Source organism: Sciurus carolinensis, chromosome 6 (assembly GCF_902686445.1).
Source record: "Sciurus carolinensis chromosome 6, mSciCar1.2, whole genome shotgun sequence".
NCBI lineage: Eukaryota > Metazoa > Chordata > Mammalia > Rodentia > Sciuridae > Sciurus > Sciurus carolinensis.
In genome coordinates this window covers 92,015,725-92,039,824 of record NC_062218.1, presented here as the reverse complement: position 1 = coordinate 92,039,824, position 24,100 = coordinate 92,015,725, and the positions used below count along the sequence as shown (strand labels likewise).

Genomic DNA, 24,100 nt, shown 5'->3' with positions numbered 1-24,100 from the left:
AAAACCAAATTAGATTCTTTGAAAAAATCAAAACAATGGACAAACTTTTCAATAGATTGACTATGATAAAAAGAAAAGACTCAGATTACTAAATCATAAATGAGAGTGGGCATTTGTACTGACTTTATAGAAATTAAAAGGATTCTGTTAGAAAACTATAGCTATATCAACAGCCTAGATGAAATGGACATTTTTTCTATAAATTCACAAACTTTTGAAACAGATTCAAGAATTAGAAAATCTAAATAGATTTCCACAAAAGGTAACACCTATCCTCCTCAAATTCTTCCAAAATGTTTAAAGTTGTTCTTTTGAACTCATTGCATGAGGCCAGAATTACCCTGCTTCTGAAGCCAGATGAAGGAGCCAGATACCACAACCTAAAAAGAACCAAGACCAGTATCTTTAATGGGTATGCAAAACCTTTCAGCCAAGTGGTGGCAAACTGAATTCAGTAGTGTATTAAAAGGATCTTATATCACGACCAAGTGCAGTTTATCCCAAGAGTGCAAGGTTGGTTCAAAATACAAAAATCAATTGATGTAATATATCATGATAACAATGCAGAAGAAAAAGAATAAAAAAATTGTTATAAAAGAATCATTTAGAGAAATTAGCACCCTTTCATAATGAACAAATACCCAGTGAACTAGGAATAGAGTGATATTCTTTCAACATGATAAAAACCATCTGTGATAAACTAGCTGATAGATAGATGTGTTGGTGAAAAATGGAAAACTTCTCTTAAGAATAGGAATAAAGAGAAGAATGTAAAGTTTTTGTTTTTCATTGTGCTGCGAGTTCAAACCAGAGTATTTTGACAATAAAAAGAAAATGCTTTCAAGTTGGAAAGGAAGAAATGAAACTATCTCTTATTTGCAGATGACATACTTTTATATATAGAAAACAATCCACAAAAAAACTATTCTGAATTAATAAACATTTTCAGGAGAGTGCCAGCATACAAAAATCAGTTGTGTTTTTGTCTACTAACAGCAAAAATCCCAAAAGAAACGAAATTCAAACAATTCCATTTACAGTAGTATCTAAAACTAAAATTTTTCTATAAATGCTGCTTTTGCTTCATTCCGTAACTTTTGACATATACTTTTTTTTTTTTTTTTTTTTTTTGTGGTACTGGGGATCAAACTCAGGGCCTTGTGCTTGCGAGGCAAGCACTCTACCAGCTGAGCTATCTCCCCAGCCCTTGACATATACTTTCACATTAGTTGAATATATTTTTAAGTTCCTCTTAAGGCTTCTTTGATCTGTGTTATTTAGAAGTGTGTTGTTAAATTTCTGAATATTTTGGGATATTCCAATGATTTTCTGTTAATTTTAAATTTAATTGTTGTGTTCTGAGAGCAGATATTACATGATTCTGTTATTTTAAATTTATTAAGGTGTGTTTTATGGTTCACAGTGTAGTCTGTCTTGATGAATGTTCCATGTTAGCTTAAGAAGAATATAAATTCTGATGTTATTTAGATAGTTTATAGATGTCCACCATATCCAGTTGATTGTTGGTGTTGTTGGGGGTTAACTATACACTTAAAAAAAGATTTTTTTGACTTCTCTATCTGTCCATTTCTGAGAAAAGGATATTAAAATTTCTGTCATAATGGATTCATGTATTTTACTTTGTAGCTCTCAGTTTTTCCTTCATATTCTGACACTCTTGTTAGGTACATACTTATTAAGGGTTATTATGTTTTCTTGGAGTATTGTCTCCTTCATTATATTATGTCCCTTTTTATCACTGACAGCTTTTCTGACTTGGAAGTCTGCTCTGTCTGAAGTTATTGTAGTTATTCCCAGATTTTGTTATTTAATAATTGTAATCATCTTCTTTACATTTCTGAAGGATTGCTTTTTTCTTTTTTCTCTCAATCTGTAATTCTCTCTTAATGTACAGTTATTGCCTGTTTAGATCATTTTGGGATTAATGTAAATGTTCAAATTTCATTTGCTATCTAATTTTTGTGAATGTGCCATGGACTTCTCTTTTAAAGAATTTTTTTTTTTGATCAGTTTTAGAGTCATAGCAAAATTGAGAGAAAGGTACAGAGATTTCCTATATTCTCCCTGTTTCCACACATGCATGACCTCCCTCATTATCAACATACCTCCCTGGAGTGATCCACTTATTACATTTAATAAACCTTCATTGACACAGTCATTAACCCCAAAGTCCATAGTTTATATAAGGGTTTACTTTTGGCATTGTATATTGTATGGGTTTGGACAAATACAAAAAGAGATAAGTCTACCATTAGAATATACAGAATATTTTTACTTCCCTAAATGTCATTCCACACTCCCCTCCAACTCTGGGCAATCACTGATCTTTTTTTTTCTTCATAATTTTAAAGTTTTCCAGAATGTTTCTGATTCTAGTTGGAATTAGATAGTATAAAGTATTTTGGGATTGGATTCTTTGACTTAGTAGAACATATTTAAGAATCCTCCATGTCTTTATTTATTTATTTTTTTCTTTTTCTTTTCTTGGTACTGGGGATTTAACCTAGGGTTCTTTACCACTGAGTCACATCCCCAACTCATTTTATTTTTTGTTTTGAGACAAGGTCTTGCTGTGTTGCTTAGGACCTCCCTAAGTTGCTGAGACTGGCCTTGAACTTGGCAGTTCTCCTGCCTCAGCTTCCAGTGTTTTGGGGATTACATCTTTTATGTCTTTTGATAGCTCATTTATTTTTAGCACTGGATGATACATTGTGTATACTACTACAGTTTATCCATTCAACTACTGAAGGACATTTTGGTTGCTTCCAAGTTTTGCCAATTATGAATAGTAGGACTTCTCATGGAAATACTTTTCCATATTCTTTGGGTAGATACCAATGAACATGATCGCTGGATCTTATAGTAAGAGTCTCCAGCCATAGTAAATTAATCTATTTCTCCTTGTGATTCTTTAATTTTTAGCCTCACATATTCTGATACTCTGTTGTTAGCTGCACATACACTAAGGATTGCTGTCTTTTTGAAGCATTTACCCTGTTTTTTTATCATTATGAAATGCTACCTTTTATCTCTGCTAACATTCTTTGAAGTCTGCTTTGTCTGAAATTAATATAGCTTCTCCTTGCATTCTTTCAGTAGTGTTAGCATGGTATAACTTTTTTTTAATTCATTTGCTTTTTTCTCTCTCTCATTTTTTTTTTTTTTTTTTTTTTTTTTTTTTAGTACCAGTGATTGAACCCAGAGGTACTTTACTTCTGAGCTACATTCCCATTCCTTATTTTTAGTTTTTCTTTTGAGATGGGGTTTCACTAAGTTGCTGATGCTGGCCTCAAACTTGTGATTTTCCTGCCTTAGCCTCTCCAGTCATGGGGATTACAGATGTGTGCCACTGTGCCTGGCTATCCACTTAACTTTTAACCTACATATTTCTTTACATTTAGAGTGGGTTCTTGTAACTTATAGTTGGATCTTATTTTTTTGATCTATTCTGACAGTCTCTTTAAATGGTGTGTTTATCCCCTTGACATTTAAAGTGATTATTGATATAGTTAGATCATATCTACCATATCTGTTAATGTTTTCTATTAGTAGCCCTTGATCTTTGCCTCTTTGTCTTACATACTTTCCTTGCCTTTTGTGGTTTTAATTGAGCATTTTATATGAATCCATTTCCTCTCTTTTCTAAGCAGATCACCCATATTTCTTTTTTCAAAAAAAATGTAAGTAGTTATTCTAGAATTCACAATATCTGTTTGTAACTAATCCAAGGCTACTTTCAGATAACACTGTATACTATTTCACAGTGGTACAAATACCTTATGATAGCAACATATTTCTAATTGCTCCTTCCTGTCCTTTGTATCATTGTTGTCATTCATTTTGCTTACACCAAAAACATATAGATAGGTACATAAGTATATGTTATCAAATATATTGTTACTATTATTCTGAGCAAAGTTTTACTTGTTAGCTTAGCCAGAATAAAAAATAAAGTTTTTATTTTGCCTTCATTATTTCTCTAATGCCTATTCTTTATGTAGATCCAAGTTTCTGATTTATGTAATATTCCTTGTATCTAAAAGACTTTTATTTATTTTAAAAAAAATTTTTTTTAGTTGTAGATAGACACAATATCTTTACTTTTTTATGTGGTGCTGAGGATCGAACCCAGTGCCGCACACAAGTGATCAAGTGCTCCACTGCTGAGCTACAGCCCCAGCCTGACTTTTTATTTTCTAAAACAAATCTACTGGCAGCAAATTCCCTCAAATTTTTTTTTTTTTTTTTTTTTTTTGTGTGTGTGTGAACATTTTTCTTTCTCCTTTGCTTCTGAAAGATAACTTCACATATTAAAGAATTCTAGGTTGGTGTTTTTTCTTTTAGCTCAAAACTTTAAATATTTCACTGTACTCTCTTGTTTGCATAGCTTCTGGAGAAGTCAGAGATAACAATTTTTATACTTTATAAGTAAGATTTTTTTAATCAGCTGGAATATAACTATTAGCACTTTAACTTCATAAATTAATCAGATATCTCTAACAAACACAGTTTTGAAGATTAGTCCCATTCATTTTTAAGCTACTTATTTTTAACACTAATAAGATATCAGACAAGTGGAGTGAACAGCATTAGCCATCTCTTCCTTGTTGGAGAAAAAGCCTAGAAAAATCCTAGAAACAATGGGTATTACATTCTAGACATAATGTTGAAATTAGCACTCTATTAATTGTCTGACCACCTAGAAATACTTGACTTAGTAATTTTAAAGACATCTTTATTTTTATCTGTTTACCTGATTTAAATTGAACTTTTGAAATCATGTGAACTAAAGGTATTGGATTCATTTTTTATTTAAATTTTAATTTGATTATGTGCCAATTTTGATACCATATTGATGATACATGGACACAAGCACATATAGACATGACAACAGAATAGACAGGTGTGCACACATACACAAAACTAACAAGAAACAAAGACCTGGTAGCTTTTTGTAGGTAGATCTCCACTGCAGTGCTATAGATGTTTATTAAAGCCTCTGTGAGATTGAGAGCTAACCCTTGAAAAATTTGATCCCTGAACAAAAACAGTGGAAAATATCTCTATAATTAGATGCAATAAGACTTATCAGAAAAATATATATTTTAGGAGTGCGAATTCACCATAAAATCATGAGCTCAAAAATATAGAATTTAAAAAAACAAGAGTTCTAGAGAAAAACATGACCATAATTAGTATAGGAGCATGCAGAACATCTTTATCAAAGTTTACTTTTGACTTAGAGTGAGTTCAGATATTGAAAAAGTAAGAGCTCTGAAATACTTAGGTTAAGATTCTCAAGGTAAAGAAGACAGTGGCTTGGATTTAAAAGGGCACTTTACCCCCACCTCTGGTCAGAAGTCCTTGTAAGTTGGTCAGGCCTCCACAATTTACATTTCAACGCAAGGGTGAAAGCTGATAGAAGTGAAGGGAATCTGCAATTTGAGTTACACCTCATGCCTAGGTCATTTTAACCATTTTTATTACCCAGTTGGTAATAAGGCCAGATTTGTGGGGTCTTTTTGACTAAAAAGACTTGAATAGGGGGATAGTGTTTAGCAGTGTTGGGGTGACCCCAAACTGTGGTCAATCCCAGCGAGTAAGGAATAATTAGAAGGTTTAAAGGAGGCAGAGATCAGATTCAGACTGGAATGTAAAAAAAAAAAAAAAAAAAAAAAAAGATAGTAGATCTTAAAGGAGGAATGATGATGGAGGCTTTTAATTTGGAGACTTCCATAATTGGGGTATTTCCTTTGGTCATGGAGGCAGTGAAGTTTGGCTCCCCTTAGTCTAGTAATTTAGTGTATGAAACTTGGGAAGTGGATTGTACTGAGGAGAGGGGTGTTCTTCCCTGGGGACAGTCCTTCTTCCAGTGTCCCCCTTGTCCACAGTTAGAACAGGGATTCGTGGGGGGCCTTCAGTTAGGGCAAGCCTTTGCCCAATGTCCTATCTGTCCACATTGGAAACAGGCCCCGGAAGATGTATTAGAGGGTCTGGTGGGGCCATGAGCAGCAGGGGTTTTTTAGTTTATGGATGGCTGAGAGAGTTGAAATTGAACTTGGAGATACTTTTCTTTCTGTTTCTTTGTCTCTTCTTCCACTTGTTAAAGACTTTTAAAGCAGTATCTAAAAGTTGCTGCTCAGAAGTCTTGGGACCGTTTTCTAACTGTGTAAGTTTTTTATGGATATCAGGTGCAGAATTGGACAGTGACAAGGAGAGTACTGGCAGGTATTGAGGTCTAGGGTCATTCATATATTGGTTATAGCCTTAGTAGTAGCTCATTTTCAGAAAATGAATCTAATCTGTCCTCAATTTGGGACATATCTGTCATAGAAAGGGGGAACATGAACTTAGATCATCCCTTGAGCCTCTGCCACCTCCCAGAGAGGGAATGTATGTTTCATTGGAAGAGTTTTAGATAGTTTAAGATGAGGTGATGGCAAAGGGGGAGAGGGAGTGGGGACTTGGGGTTTGGGGGGTAGGATGAGGGAGTAGAGGACCCTGGGGTCTATAAGGAGGGTGTTTATTTCCTATTTTTTGGGTAGTGAATGAAGAAGAGAGTTGTGAGTCAGTAAGACCTAGCTGTGGAGAAGAGCAGGACTGGCACAATGAGGGCTTTGGGAGAAGGAAAAAGGAAGCTTGAGATAGGGAACCCAAATTGTCCAAATCTTGGAGAATTTTTGGGTCAAAGTTCCCAATTTGAGATTTTTCATGAAACAACCTAAGGGAGAGCCTTGTGGGACTGACTGGTTTTTTGGGCCATTGACTTAGGTTGTTTAATTTATATTGAGGCCAGATCTGGGCATTTGCTTTTGAAGTCATATTAATGACAAACCTCGAGGAGGAGTCCTGTGGGAAGAACTGCTACCCCCCACATGTTGGAGAGGTTGTGGTGGTGGTCGAGATCAAGGTATTCCTTCATGTCTGTCTTCCATCACTGGACAGAGTTCCACTGGAGAATGAGAGGGTGTCCTATTCTACAATCAATGATAGAGGACTCCTGGGGCCTGGATGAATCAAAAGGTGAGGGTGGGGTGCCTCTGTGAGACAAGGGGGGAGGGTCTTACCTCTCTGAAGAATGAGGTGGCTGGTGTTGCAAGTGGAAACAAAATGGCAAAAAGTGACCTCTGATCCGGGTAGGGGAGGAACAGTCAGTCTGGGAATTCAACAACAGCTGCACAAGCCATGGTTGGGGGCTTCCTGGACCTCAGAGAACCATAGGAGTGCCAGATGGTGTATGGTTACTTCCCAGGTCCCATCAGCCATTTATATAACTGTTGGGTGAAAAGTCAAAGGAGATGGGGAAAGGGAGGTTTGTTAGAAAGGGGAGGGTAAAAAGAACCTCCAAAAACTCCATTCCAGGGTTTCGGCACCATTGTGAAAGCAAAAAATAACCAAAATGGGTTGGCTTATACATCTGTTCTTGCTTGTTATCTACTCCTTTCATCAAGTTCTTAGCATATTAATTTTAATTTTTAAAAATTCTTGGTCTAATGATTCAAACATTCCTGCCATGTCTGATCCTGGTTTTGACACTTTTCCAGTCTCTTTAAACTATTATTTTTTTGCCTTTTAGTATACCTTACAATTTTTCCTTGAAAAGTGGATGTGATGTACTGGGAAATGGAGCTTCTATAAATGGGCCTTTAATAAAGTGGTGGTAAAGTATGGAGGTAGGGAGAAGTGTTATATTAGTCTTGTTATCAGGATTTAACTGTTAACTTTAAAATTTTTGAATTTTTTCAACTTAGTTGTGGGATAAGATGGTTAGAGGAGCCAAAGTTTTGGGTATTTCCATTCTCAGGGAAGGTTGGGCTGTGACAAAACTCAAGCACAGTAGGCTGTGGTAAAAACCCCTTCTGAGGGCAAATCTTATTAGGAACAGAATGTTCTGGTAGATTTCAAAATGGTTACTTTTCCCCTTCCATTGCCATGAAGTGATTTTTCTCTGATGTTCTCTGTGAGGTCTTTTTAGAGCTCCTATAGTTAGAGCTCATCAGTGTGGAGGCCCTCCAATTTCTGGATCCCCTGGAATTTTTTAACTCTCATACTTGTCTGTGCAGAACCTCGAACACTTTTTCAGTTACAGTATCAGATTTTCCTATTCCAGTTCTTGGTTCCTACTGTTCCTGCTAGTAGGTTTCTGTTCTAGTTAGTTGTGATTCTGTGTCTGCCTGTCTTTCTAATTTTGGGGACAGCGGTTTATTGTGTCTTCATTTCTTTGATGAGTTTTCAGTTTATTTGACTTTTTATTTTTTGGGACATAGTAATGACTTAAAGTCTTCACACAACCAGACTAGTGAGCAGAAATCAATTTTTTTTAAAACAGGCATTGCAATTATTAGATCATCATCTTTGTGTTTTTCACTTTATTTTGTGCTTTTTATTAGTGGGTGTGTGGAAAGCCCAAGGTGTTTCTCAAATATCTCTAACTTGGATGGTCTAGAATAGACCTTACTCTAGGCCATGTTTCTTTACTCCGGGGCTACCAACTTTTTGGTGTCTCAGTTGGATCCCAGGGTTCTTATCAAGATCTTTCACTTTGGCAGGATCCGAGCTCCTATATATCTAGCATTCTTCCTGAATGAAGAATTCTGTATTTAGTAGAATTGTATGCTGTTTTTACTAATGATGTTGCATTCAGGGCATGCAAAGCTTGATACTCTTATAAGGGCTTGGTTGATGCCCTCTGAGTATTTTTATAAAGCCATCATAACCATTTATCAAGTGGGTCTTGGATAGATGAGATTTGAAGAATATCAGCAAAATTGGAAAATACATTGGGTACAATGATTGACTTTATGTGCTTGAATTGTCTGGAACTTTAGAGTATTTATTTGTGGGTGAGGTTATGGTAATTAGTACACATGGGACTTGCCTTTTGTGTCTATTGATGTTGTCTAAACTAGAACTTTATAGTTTCTGCAGTCAGATAAAATGACATTTATACTCAATATTAATGAATCAGAATAGCTTGTCTTCTGAGTTCTTCAATTACTAGCAAGAGCTCATGTGTTGATAATGTCTGCAGTGGTCAATCTACATGGTTTTTTTCTTTGTATGATTACCCACATGACCCTTACCTCTATGAAAAGTCATTTCCTAGTAGATAAAGCCACCATACCCCTTTGTCAAGTGTCAGCATATCATGAAATTATCTTAATCTCTTTCCCTCTCTGTTATAGTGTGATTGATGTATACTCTAAATCTGAGGTTCTACCAATTTGAGTACAAAGTGATGCCTAAAACTTCACCAAAAACCTCAGCCATTCCTTAGGTAAAGATTCTAGCTTTCTTTTTCAGTGTTCCTTGCTGGTGTATTAAGTGTTGAAGTCTCAAGGGGTCTGCCCTTTACTAATGCTGAATCTGACTGGATTGAGAAATATGACAGAGAAATAGTGATAGATGATAATATACCAACTTTATTACTAAGAAACTCTTAAGGTGAAGTATGTTGCTTAGCACTAAAGCTAAATGGGCTTGTTAAACTTGACCCTGGAGTTTGGTCAACTGACTTAGTAATTGACTAGGCCAGACCACCACAGAGGCCCCAATTAGAAAGTAAAGATGACATTCCCTATGGACAGAGAGTTCCTAAGAGGAAGAATTATAGTGATGAGCATAATGTCTCTCCTTTATTAAACACAAACTAATCAGTGGAGAGACTCGGAATTAGACTAATTGGACTTCTTCCAGGAGGAGAAAATATTTTCCCCTACCAGGTTTGTCTGCATTTTATAATTAACATACTTGGGCTAGGTAGGTGATTTCTTGCCATGGAAGACAAAGATTTGGCTTACTTATATATACTTCTATTATCCTTTCATCTTTTCAACATAATTCTACTGTAATTTTTGTTAAATAAGTATTCCATATTCACATTTTAAATTGTGTACCTACCTTTTTCCCCCTCCCTAGCATTTCGTTTTCATTGATATTAATAAACCTTTTTTCCTCAACTTTAGTTACTTAGTGTTTTTATTCTTTAACACTAACACAGCTCAAAGTTCTTTCCATTTACGTTAGTATACCTACATGTTGATACTTAATCAAATTTACTTCTTTAAAGCAGATTTGTCTGAGATAGTGAGCAGGTTTTTAGTTTTGGCTTCTTATATGTCTTAGTGTTCATCTTAGTATCTTACCTTTAGCATCCTTAGGTTTTCTTCATCTTGATGTTGGATTGGATCTCCTGTTATCCAGATGTCATGTCTTTTGCTGTGATCTCATGTTTTGTTAAAAGCATAGACTCTGCATTGTGACAAAAAGTATATGGGAGATAAATCTTTTGAGAACTTGCATGTCAATAAATATCTGTAATTCTGCCTTCATACTTAGTTCATGGTCTGAATCATGAGTACAGAATACTATGTTAGAAATAATTTTCCTTCAGAATTTGATGGTATTGCTATCACTTTCTTTTATTGTTTAGGAAGTTTGATGTATTTTTGTTTTTAACCAAATTCTTTGTGTGAAATCTGGTTTTCTTTGAAAGACTGTAGAATCTAGAATTCTATAATCTTAGGATTTACATTGTTATTTCATCATTTGTGCTAGACATGTGGATGAACTCAGTCTGGATGTTCATATTCTTTCATTCTGGAAATTTTAATTTAGAATTATTTCTTTGAATTCCTCCATTTTCACTTATAAATTTACACACAATCCCTGCATTTTCAGCAGTGTATTTCTGTTCTCAGCTATGTGTGGATACCCTAGTTCAAAACCCTATGTTTACTCCTCTCAGAGGACTCTAGTATTTTTTCATTGTGGGATGGGTAGAGGGTGAGGAGAGTGATCTGATGGTTTATTACTTAATCAGAGTTTTAAGAATCCTGGTATTTTTTATTCCTAATCTCACTCTCATTGCCAGATATAGGTGAACCTGTTGAAAGTTCTATTGTGGGACTAGGATTGTAGTAGAGCACTTGTCTGGCACATGTGAAGCCCTGGGTTTGATCCTTAGCACCACATATAAATAAATAAAATAAAGGTATTGTGCCCATTACAACTAAAAATAAAAGAAAAAAAAAGTTTCATAGTATATTTTGATTTTCTGCTTTTCCCAGCCCTGGCTTTGGATTCAGCTTTATTTGGTTTATATCATATGCTATTGTACATTTGTTCTAGAAATATATGTGCTTCTTTTAAAGAATTAAATAAGATCCAATAGCTGATCTAATAGTGAACTTGATAAATACTAATAAAGAAAAATGATTTTTCTTGGTATCTGCAACAGCAGTGTTATATGAAATTATCTTTGATTTTTATTGTTTACAAAATCACAAGTGCAACTAAACATTTTCTTTTTAATTTTAATTTTTGTGGTATTTGGGATTGAACCTAGAGATACTTTACTACTAAGTTTCCCACCCAGATTCTTCCTTTTTTAAAATTTTTGAGGCAGGGCTTTTTGAAGTTTCTGAGGCTGACTTTGAATTTGTGATATTCCTGCCTCAGCCTCCTGAGTCACTGCGATCACAGGCATGTACCACTGTGCCCATCTATTTGGTGTTTTGCTTATATTAGGTGAAGGAAAGTATAAAGTCAGAGTATAGTATGAAATAGAGTATGTATGTCTACTCTCTTAGAAAACCATGGGCCCAGTTTAGAACTCCTTAATTAACTAGGACGTGGTGGTATATGAGACCACAATCGTGGTTTCCTGTATTTGTTCCTTTTAAAGAGGCCTTTTGGGCTGGGGGTGTAGCTCAGTGGTAGAGCACTTGCTTAGCATACAAGTTTCATCTCCATCACTGGGGAAAAAAATTTAAAGAAGCTTCTTTATATGCACAACCCTGATCAACATTCTCATTCATTCAGCAAATATTAAGTACTGAGTTAGTGTAAAACATTGGACACTAGAGAGATATTATTTGACCCAAACCAACCTGTCTTCATGGAGTTTACCTATTTAAAGGAATATATAACTGGTTAGAGTGTAGCCTAAAGTAGATAACATCATTTTTATGCCTCACCACCCCTAGGAAAATAACTTGCATATCCTTCTAATATTACTTGAAATAGAACTTCAAAGTTTTTTTTCTTAGAAAAATGTTAGTTTAAAAAATTAGAGAAGATTCATAGGCAGAAAGAAAAAAATTTCCAGTCACTAATGAAAAAATAACCAGGGTCAATACATTGTATGTTTCAGTTTCTTTTCTCGTATGCGTATGTGTATGTACGTGAATATATATTTCTGATGCTTATCTAGCATGTATAAGACCCTCCCTGGGTTTGATCCCTGGGCACTGCAAAACAAAAACAAAAACAAAAACAAAAACAAAACATTTGTTTATAAAATTGGATTATATTCTAAAAACTTATATATATGTGTGTGTATATATATGCATATATATGTGTATATATATATGTACACACACACACTATCAAATGTTTATTCCAATTTTAATAGCTGTATAATATTTACCTTTACGGCCATACCATGATTTAGGCCTGTGTTGCTCCCCACTAATAAGACTCACGAGAAATGATGATGTGAATTTGAACTGTTAAGGAATCTAAGTACCTTGATGGACATGTAGTGTGAAGTAGTTGAAGTAGGGAAGGAGGTTAGAAGGTTAAAAACGTTACAGCTTTTTTACACCTGTTGAAAGTTATCAATTGGTTGCATTCTTATTTTAAAAGTAATTTATAAATAATTCTTTAATTCTAGTATAGTTATGTCCACATATTATATGAAAGTCCCACTAGAAATATGTTACCCTTGTTATTTTATGAGCATTTATCCAAATTTCTTTGTTTACAGCTGGGCTCCAAATGCAGAGAACTCAAAGATATTCATTTTGGCCAGTGTTACAAGATCTCAGATGAAGGCATGATCGTCATAGCTAAGGGCTGTCTGAAACTACAAAGAATATACATGCAGGAAAACAAATTAGTAAGTACCTGTTTTCAATTTTGTTTATAACCTTTGAGTTCCTTAAACTTCATTTATAAATTTTTTTCTGTATTTTCTTTTGATAGTTGAGAGGCAGATAATTAGAAGCAATATCTTAACAGACTGATAATTTTTTAAATTGGTTATAACTGAATAGATTCTTAGCATGATATGTCTTTTCTAAATTCTGAGAGTGAATTAACTCAGTAAATTGGAAAACATAAAATTATTGGCCAAACATGTCTGTGGTTGTAGTTCCTTTTGATTCCTTTAGGAATTATAATAACTCTAGAGAGTTGAGATTTTGTTTTATGCCCAGAAAAGTATACATTTGTGAAGTAGAACTTTTTACTTAGTATGGTGAAAAATGGGATTCAGTAAATTAATAACTGCATAAATTTTATATTTTAAGAACATACACATATAGTCCAGACACATTTAATGTATTTAACTTAAGTCATTTAGATTTTATGTTATTGAGATATAATTCACATATCCCAAGATTCATCCTTTTAAAGTCTATAGTTCATTGACTTTTAGTATGCTCAAATAATAGTGTAGTCATCACTAACATCTAATTCTAAAACATTTTCATTATCTCCAAAAGAAACACTATGCCCATCAGTACTTTCTTCTAGTGCCTGGCAACTGCTAATTACTTTCTGTTTCTCTGAATTTACCTATTCTAGAAATTTCATATAAATAGAATCACACAATATGTGGCCTTTTGTATCTGGCTTCTTTCACGAAGATATTTTCAATGTTTACTCATTTTGTAGCCTGTGTGAGAGCTGCATTCCTTTATATGTCTAAATAATATTCAGATCCACTTAATTTTAATTTAATGGGTATATTGTACAAATTAACAAAAAAAAAATGTCAGTAGGGAAGCACTTAAGAGTTCTCAACATTGAAAAATAGTCTAATGGAAAATGCTTGCAGGCTAGTGTGAAATAGCATTTATAAAGTCTTCAAAAAAATTGCATCTTAAAAATATAGAGGTCTTTTTCTTGTCCCTTTGAGTCAGTTTATAAAACTGATATTTGTTAAATAGATCTCTATATAAACTTAAATTTCGAAAGATTCTTGAAGCATCAGCACTTCCAGTGAGATAATACTGTTATTAAAGATATTAGAAAACTTGAAACACTTATAAACTGAAAATAAATGCTGTTTTCCTCAACATAGAATATTTTTTCCCCTGACAATATATAGTAAAAACATTTCATACTCCTTCTTACATTTAATATAAATGTAATCATTTGAGGCTGAATGACTCGTAAGGAGAATTAAGTCTTTTGGGTCAGAGATACTGAATTTTTGTGTTATGGTTATTTATTAACTTGTATTATGATCTGAGAGAACTATTTAAGGTTTTTAAACCTTATTTGTAAATGGTGCTGTGTATTTGTCTTTTGATGAGTTGTAGTTTGAGGATTAAATGACATCCTCAAATTACTTAGTACAAACTCTGATCCATAAGATCAGAATTTTTTGGTACCTAGTTTTTATGCCGAGTAGTTTTGATGATATCAAAACTAAAATTGTTAAACTGTTCATTTCTACTTTATACTTCAGATAAATTAAAGAATAGTAATCCCAACTTTAATTTTTCTATTCCTTAATAGGGATATTTATTGATTTTGATTAAAATTTGTTTATTGTTTTTAAATACAGATTAGTATCTTTATTGGCACTGTAAGAAACTTTTAGCTAATGATTCAAAGAAGGTAGCTGTTTATGTTTATGTTTAAAGGTTCCCCTTTATTTTCACATTTGTTTTCCCCTGATGTTAGGGCACATTAAAAGATGATATGTGGTTACATCCTAAGGAAATCAGTTCTAGATTTAGTTTTATTCATTATACATTTTTATTTCATTGGAAATTTGAAGTAGTTTTGCTGAATACTAAGGAAAGGTCAATTCAATAAAATTTTTCCTATTTAAGATTCTTAGGGAAATTTAGAATACATTAAATTCCAATAATAGTTATTGATAACTAAATTCCCATAGGAGCTTTACTCTATATTTTAAAAATTTATGAAATAAAGTATTTAATTTACTTGCAAAGCTACAATTTAAAGTAGTATGGCAGTTTTCATTTTGACAAGTGTTATTTATCACTTAAGAAGTATTTTGTACTAGCAAGTAATTGAGGTGCTTACAGAAAACACTGTCTGAAAGGATACCATTAGAACCTGATCTGTGCTTTAACAAATATTCCTAATTAGCCAAATTGCTAACTCTCTTAGTAAATTGAATCTAAAAAAGACTAAATATAATCATAGAATAGTTTTTTAAAGTATAAAGTTTGCCGAATTGAATAACAAATTCATTGATTTTTTACATACCTTGGCAGTTTTTGAATCAGTACATCTTTTCATATTATATCTTGGCCTTTAGATGGCAGCATTGTCTTTGTATATTTCAGTGACGCAGCTGTTGTTTCTTTCTGTAACTCTGAAGATATAATGCTTATGTAGTTTATGCTGTTATGCTTCATTTAAATTTTTGGTCCTTCAGGTGTTTTTAATGGGAAAATTTCTTTTTCAAGTCAGTTGAAATGTTATGTCTAGAAGCCTGCAGGGTGAAGCCATTTTATATGAAGTAGCAAGATATTTGAATATTCTTATTTGTGACCCTGATTAAATAGGATAAACTTTAGAGTAGGGGAATGATTCCTGTGTTTGACAGAGGGAGAAGTTTTATCACATGGAAACTGAAGATTGGAAATTTTAAGATGCATATGAATTATGGTAAAGGCACAGAATTGAGAACTCCATGTAGAATCCTCTCAAAAGAGTAAATTTTGGTTTCAGTCATTTTTGAGTGAGAAAGTGTCTTACACCTATGTGGGTGCATTTTGAATTTGCTATGAAATTCAGAGTCTAGAAATAGATTTAAGGAATTCGGCTATAGAGTCTAGCATATTGTATGCATGTTTCTTCTTTCTAGTGATAGCTTTTATATCATTTCTATGTAGTACTTGTGACAAAGCTATTTTGTTATATTTATAAGGGCATTATCTTAGTGCATTTTCTGCTGCTGTAACAGAATACCTGATACTGGGTAGTTTATAAAGAATAAATTTATTCTTATAGTTTGGAGGCTAGGAAGTTCAAGAGCATAGTATCATCTGGTGAGGGCTTTAGAGTTGACTCTATCATCCCATGACAGAAGGCTGGAGGGTAAGGGGGAGAGGGGGGAAGGGAGGGAAATAGGGGGTTCAGGGAAGAAAGAGAAGCATGCAAAGGCAAGTGAGGGGTCGAACTGATTTCTGTAATAAATCTATTCTGATAATAAACCCACTCTCAGTATAGTGACATGAATTAATTAATGAGGGGAAAGGACTAATGACCTTATCCCTTTTTAATCTCCACTTCTGGAAAATGTTGCATTGAAGATTAAATTTCTAACACATGAACTTTGGGGGACACATTCAAATCATTGTAGTTGTATGATTATTGATGACCTGGAAACTTCTGTAATATGTTGTTTGCTGCTTTGTTCTCTCCCTGTACCAGATTCTGCTTCTGTACTTTCTGGACAGAAGTTCTTTGGCTGACTTTTTATTTGGTTGTAAAATGATGAGGTCAGATAGATTATCTCTCATTTCCTATACAACTTAATATTTACAATCGTATTTTATGATTTATTTCAAAAATAACTTCTGTGTTAACTCTGAGGCAGGATATTTGATATAGATCTGTGTGTGTTTGGTTTATTTTTTTATGCCTACTCTGAAGAGTTAGACTGTGAACTAGTATAGTTTTCTCAATTATCAAGAAAATGGGTAATGTTTTGAATAGATTTTAGAAAGTATTAGGGAAATGATAAAGATATCTTGGTTGAAACTTGACTCCTGAAAGTTAATTTGGTTTTATATATTCCAATCTTCTGATTGATATTTGACTAGTTTTATAATTTTCATGATACTTAGAGACCTTTGACTGCTGCTGTAATGGTGATGTTTTGGGAGGCTTATATGGATGAGGTAGTAGAATTTAAATTTACTTCTCCAGGATTTCTTCCTCTAGATTGGAAGCATTTTAAGAGGAAATTGAGTCACAGTGAACCAGTTGAAACCTGTTTTTGACCTAGTGACTTGAAAGAGTTATCTTAATTTTTGTACTTTCATTTCCTTCTTTACAGAAAGGATGTAGTACTTCTGCACATGTTTTCTTATGAGGATTAGACTGAGATTAAGATGTATAATATCAAATGTATGACACCAGTGACAGTATAGTTCATTTTTGCTATTGCCGATTAGGTAGACTGATGGCCATGTTGGTCATCGGCTGGGTATGTAAGATAAGATAAACATATAAATGGCATTGTATGAAATTTACATTTCCAGACTCTTATTCTTCAACACAGAGTTAATATATTCAGGGTTTATATATTAGGGTTTATATATTCGGGAGATTAGTTTGCCTTGTTCTGCCACACTCCTGTATTTTGTTTCTCAAGCACTCCTTGTGAATTGATTTTATGTGTAATTCCAGACATAAATATTTCACATTTGTGAGAAATTCTGTTTTCTAATACTTGCCTTTAAAATTTTGCCTTTTTTTTCCTCTCTCTTAATAATGGGACATTTACTTAAACCCAGAGTAGTAGTTTCCAGTGAACAGTTGTATTTGATTGTGGCATTCTAAAGAACTGATCTAAAGGTAGGGAACTTCATCTTATTGTTTTTTTGATGCTAGGGATTGAACCTAGGGCCTTGTGCTTACAAGGCAAGCACTCTACCGACTGAACGATATCTCCAACCCTCATCTCATATTGTATGCTATTTTCCTAGTCTCTTTGGATTGCTTTGCCAAAATATTGTAGACTGGATAGTTTATAAACAACAAAAATTTATTTTTTACCTTTTTGGAGACTGGGATGCCCAAAATCACTGTGCTGGCAGATTCAAAGTTTAATGAGAGCCCCTTTTTGATTCATAGATGCTTTTTTCCCCCTGTGATGTCATGGTGAAAGGGCCTGTTTTATAAATTCATGAATCCTATTCATTGAGGCTATACCTTTGTGTTCTAATCACCTCAGAAAGTTCCTTTCCTTCTAACTCTATTATCTTGAGGGTTAGAATTTCAAAATATTAATTTGGGGGAGGGGACATAAACATTAATATAGTAGCAACTACATTTCAGAACTTTGCTGTCATTTGTTGACATTTTAAAATACTACATAGTAGTTAAGCTTTTGAGATAAAGTGCTAGCACTATGCTACTTTGTATGATTAATCCTCACAACCACTATATGATCTACTGTTTTTAATCCCATTTATGATATGAAGAAATTGAGGCCAAAAGAGGTTAAGTAATAGCAAACAAGTACCAAAGTCAAGATTCTTAACCCAGTCTATTAAGATTCCAAAATCTTTTTTTTCCCAACCATTTTGATTGCATGTATACTTCAAGATGGTGCAATCATATAGGTTTGAACCAAGCAATAACATCCAACAGACATTATCTGCCTCTAACACTTAGGGACAGGTGCTCTTAGACATTGATGGAAGAAGTTAATATTAGCAAGAGTAGAAGATCTTTTTGCTAGGATGATGATATATTTCAGGGGAAGCTGCAAGAACAAGTAGAAACATATTGATAACTTTTCTAGGAACTTGTTTAAATTATCAAAGGGGGAAGCTGTCTTCAAGATAGTGTTCAATGTTGATCTTAATCCTGTACAGTTATAAATATAATTCATTTTAATGGCAGAATTGCATTCTTTATACAGAATTTCTGTTCTGCATGCATAGTATTTATACTGTGATATTTGGATTTTAATTCTACCATTTCATTTTTGTTCCGGGGTTTTTTTTTTTGGTAATTGGGATTGAACCTTGAACCTAGGGGTTTTTCACCGCTAAGCCACATTCCCAGGTGCCCCCTCGCCCTTTTTTTTTTTTAAATTTTGAGACAGGGTCTCACTAAGTTGCTGACGCTGGCTTTGAAACTTGTGGTCCTCCTGCTTCAGTCTCTTGAGCCACTGGGATTACAGGCATGTGCCACTGTGCCAGGTTGTTCAGCAGTTACAATAAAATTTTAATGAGTTCATGAACTCTCTGTTCCTTAACACTTGTTATGTTCACTCAGTTCAGTTAACATTTGAACACCTACTCTGTGCCAGGCATGGTGAGAGACTTACAGAAAAGTAGTACTGACAAAACAAATCCTGGCCTAGTGATAAGTAATATGGGAATAATAATTGCAAAAACAAACAAAAACAAACAAAAAAAACGTTATTTTTGTATGAAGGATGGGAAGGAATCAGAAAATCCTATGAATAGTAGGTGAAATTCAGATGGAATCTTGAATGTTATATAGTGATGTAATGATTATACAAGCAAATCTTTTCTTGGGGGAAGATGATTACAGTAGTAGGAAATGACATTAACCAATACAAGGCATTAGGAAAATGTGTGAAATTTTAAATAAAAGGTAGATATTACAGTAATATTGAGTTTACAGGTGGGATAAGTGTTATATTGTGGTCTGAAAAGAAACACTGGGGCTAGGTGTTAAGTTACTTGAGTTTTATGCTAAGGAATTTTTTTTTTTTTTTGGCGGTACTGGGGATCGAACTCAGGGCATTAAGGCAAGCACTCTACTACTGAGCTATCTCCCCAGCCCTATGCTAAGGAATTTTGAAGTCTCTGAGTAATAATGATTATAGCATGGGATTTCAGCAAACGTGAGATTTAACAAGTATTGATAAATTAAGAAAATATAGAACGCTAAAAGTAGTAAATCCATATGCCCATCACTCAGACATTGTTAACATTTTGTTAAATTTACTGCTTCTTATTGACTTAATAGCAAATAAACTTTTAGTTGTCCTGGTTTGCTGTCATCTCATTGCTACTTCCAAAGGTGACTATGGTGATGATCTAAAATTCTTTAAAAACTATTTTAACATACGTGTGACTAACTATGAACAATGTGGTATTGTTTGTTTGTGGACACACATAATTTATAGCTGGTGTCATATGGGTAAGTGTTTGGTCCTTGCAAAGTATGTATCAGTCTACACTTTGTGTTTTTAGTTTTGTTTTTGAGGCCTAACTATAATGAAAATGTAATTTATTCTTTTTTTCCACATTTTTGTTGCTGCATTATAGTTGTGCATAATGATGGGATATGTTGTTAAATATTTGTACATGCACACAGTATAACAATATAATTTGGTCAGTTCTGTTGGTGTTCTGTCATAGGTATGTACCTTCTGTTTATCTGTTTCTTATTGAAGGATACTTATATTGCATCCATTGTTTTACTCTCATAGGCAGTTATGCAATAAAATCCTGTGTAAGTCCTCTATGTTTATGTGTAAGCATTCTCTAGGTATATACCTATAAGTGGTAAGATAAGTACATTTTAAAATTTTTACTAAATTATGCCAAATTGCTCTCTCTTAACAATTGAAATTATGGTGTAGAGGTGCTTCTTGTTGATGAATTGCCTACTCTTTTGAGGGCAGAAAGTACTTATTTATTTTTATTTATATTCATCACCCCACCCTTTGTAATGACATTAAATAATAGATATTATAGCATTGGTTTAGTGACATGGGTTACTATTGAATTGAACATGATTTTAAAATGTATTTCTTCAAATATTTTGGGAATACACTTTAAAAAAGATGGGTTCGAGTATACAGATAAAAGCTTAAAAATAGTTTAAAGATGGAGAGTCAAGAGGTTTTTGACTTTCTAAAGAAGTAAATTTTCTTTGATATAGTTACCATATTAAATGATACCATTTTTTTTTGTATTAGTTTTGTCCAACCAAAGTCATCAGTTACAGGAGTATTTTGAATGATAGTTGTTTTTATTAATATTTGATTCTGATTAACTAGGGTATAAATTCTGTTCTTGTCAGATTATGTTAATTTGTTCTTACTGTTAATAAAATTGGTTTTATTTTGTTAAAATAGTGTTTGAAAGATTCAGTTTAATTAAAATACCAGTTATTTTATGGACAGAATAAATTCTGTCTAAGATTCGTTTTATTCATTTAAAGTTTTTTTGTTTGATCTTACCCTGTGATTCTCTTTTAATCTATTGGCATCTTTTACTTAAGCCTAAGTTTATCTATCAGATAACTTGATAGGGATACAAATCAATGTATTCTTTCATTTAAATCACATAGAATACAATAAAGAATGAATATGTGCATGTGTATGTGTGTGTATTTTTCCTTCTGTGTGCCAGTGTTGTATGGAGGGAAGGCAGTGATTGAATATTCAAATAATTTTTCTTTGAAAAACATTGTTTTTTTACTTTGCAGATTTACTTGCTTAATTATGTTAGTTTAGTAATATTAAAACTAGTTCACAAACTCCAGGAATTTATCAACTGATGATAGGACATACTTAATGCAAACAGGATCTCAGGAGAAAATTATCCTAGTATTAAAAACTCTGATAAATATACCCCAATGTGGATGATGCAGAATTTATTATTGTCAAAGTAGGAGACTCCAAATAGTATTTAGGTATTGTTATTTAATTATTGTTGTCTCCTATATCATATTACTTGTTTTGAGTTTAAAATTTAGAGTTAGTAGGTTATTCCTAGGGTGTTTTCTTGGTACTAGGAATTAAACCCAGGGACACTTAGTCACTGAGCTACATCTTCGGCTTTTTCTTTTTTTTTTGAGACAGTGCCTCACTAAGTTGCTGAGGCTAGCTTTGAACTTGTGGTCCTGCCTCATCTTCCTGAGCTACTGGCGTGTACCATCACGTCCTAGGGTTTTAACTCCTCCACTTGTGTATATTCTGTGGTTTAAGTCCTGTTATTTGTATGTGTAAACTTTATTTTCTTTTAAGATATATGCATATTTTTTAAAAAATCAGAAGGTTTGAATAAATCATTATTTTAAGAAAAGTGTGAAAATACTATATTGACTTGGTGCTCAAGTGCTGATGGTAGGGGATAGTGGGTTGAAATAAAGAGTTGAGTCATTAGGCTTAGCAGATAGAAATTTTATAAGGTTAGATGACAGTGGGATGCTTGGGAGTACATTAAGCCTGTCATTTATGAGTGCATATTCCTCAACTTCCTTTATAACCTGTCAGTCAACAAGGCAGGTAATATTAGTTGGATCTGAGGGGAAGTTTTGGGTAATACTTATCTTCATCCATAGTAATGAACTGCTGGGTATTTGTTATCCAAGACTTAATTCCATTTATTATTTTAGTGATTAGGCTTACGGGAAGAATTGGAGAATTAGTTTTTTTCCCCCTTTTCTTTTCTTCTTCCTTTTTTTTTTCTTTCTTTAATGATTTGTCTTTCTGAATATGCTTTACAAAATGGAGTTGACTCTGGCTTCCAAATCATAGGATGTACCTTTTCCATCATTTTATTGTACTTGTTATCAATAAGTATAGTGAAATTTCTGTGACACTTGGGCTTTCAAAGGAGATCCTTTCTTCAGCCCAAAACTATACAGGTTGTGTTCTTATCTAAATCTTTGTGTTAAGTATTATTCTATTAGTGTTACAGATTTTGCTTACTGATATTATGCAGGTTATTTTCCTTTGCTGTCTTTCATGAAATTCTTGTTAAAGGTCTGATTAAGATGTGCCTGATGGTCAGTACAAGGATCAAAAGTCATGAGATTTTGGGGATAAAATTCTTTCCTTTTCCTATACCTTCTGGATTTAAGCAATTGAGAAGTTTAAAAATCAGACAAAGCCTGTAGTATTTTGATCTTTTTCTTAGTCTTCTTCCTGTTGTATTTTATCTTGTATAACCACATCTTAGGTGTAGAAGAGATCAATATTATTTTTCTTTAGTAGATGCCATAATTTAATTTTGTTTTCTAAAGTATGATAGAAGTAGTCAAGTTATTCCAGTAGAGTTTGAGGATAAGAATTTGTAGTGTCTATTATCACATTTTCATTGTCTGATTTGGGTTTGAGTGTAAAATCTAGAAAGTTATAATTTATTTTAAAAGATATAAGTATATTAATCTAATCAAAAGAAAACAGTTATAAATCAGAGTCTCCTAATTGAACTGTACTTGGGTGTATTCATATCTTTTAGTTTTCCTTTACTCAGTATATTTGAGAATATAGAAAAAATTTTGTATTTATTAGTGTCACAGTTTAGAGATTATAAAATTATTTTCCTCGTGTATTGCTATCTTTTCATTTTCTTATAAGATGGTTAATATTGGGGCTGGGGAGATAGCTCAGTCGGTAGAGTGCTTGCCTTGTAAGCACAAGGCCCTGAGTTCGATCCCCAGCACCCAAAAAAAAAAAAAAAAAAAGATGGTTAATATTTAACTATTTGAAGATACTTTTGTAGTTTTTTGTTAAGTCATACATTTTAAGTTGTTACAGGATACAATTTTATATGTATGTATATATGTATGTATATGTATGTACCCACATATATATTCCTTTTATCAACAGGTTAACAAGTATTTTTTAATCATAATTAATTTCATTGTGTAGTCTAATATGCATTCTATAAATTATAGTTGTTTTAAGCTTATTAGTAAAGAGCTTAATGAAAACAGTATGAAAGGTAAAGATATTGTAAAGTCCATTGAATTCACCCATGGCCTAAGAGATTTCTAAAGGTTGACCTTTGTTTTTATATCCACAACCCAGGAATACAACTGCTATAAAACCCTCTTTTCATCATTTCAGAAATCAGTGGTGCTCATTGGAATGATTTCTCCAGTTGTTATTCTCCATGTCATTATTTTCTTTACTTGTCCATTTATCCTATTTCCTTTTATTATTTTTGCCTTCTTTTAGTATCTATTCATTATCTTCAAGCTCAGTTACATATTTTTTCTTAAATATTCCTTGAAAATTTTACCATTTTTACTTTCCCAAATTCTATCAGCTTCCTGTATTTAATTAATTCTTTTTTTTTTTTAATTTAATTTTATTTTTTTGGGTGCTGGGGATCGAACCCAGGGCCTTGTGCTTACAAGGCAAGCACTCTACTGACTGAGCTATCTCCCCAGCCCCTAATTAATTCTTATTCATTGATAATTTGTTGTAGATGTAAGGGTCTCAGTTAATCATGTCTCCTAATGTACTTCCTTAAAAATGAGGATAAAATTTTTGTTTTAACCTGTATGTAGTAACTGAGTACACATTCTTAAGTGTTTTAAGTGGATGTAAGAAGTATTCTATGTAAAAATAGTA

The 24,100-nt window shown here is 33.2% G+C and overlaps 1 protein-coding gene across 1 annotated transcript in view; it reads left to right on the top strand.

Annotated features, from left to right (window-relative positions):
* Fbxl17 (F-box and leucine rich repeat protein 17) overlaps nucleotides 1-24,100 on the top strand; it is a 515,989-nt gene that overhangs the window by 20,789 nt on the left and 471,100 nt on the right. The window contains exon 4 of the mRNA XM_047555024.1: nucleotides 12,787-12,922. Within this exon, the coding sequence (XP_047410980.1) occupies nucleotides 12,787-12,922 (136 nt within the window). The remainder of the gene's footprint in view (nucleotides 1-12,786; nucleotides 12,923-24,100) is intronic.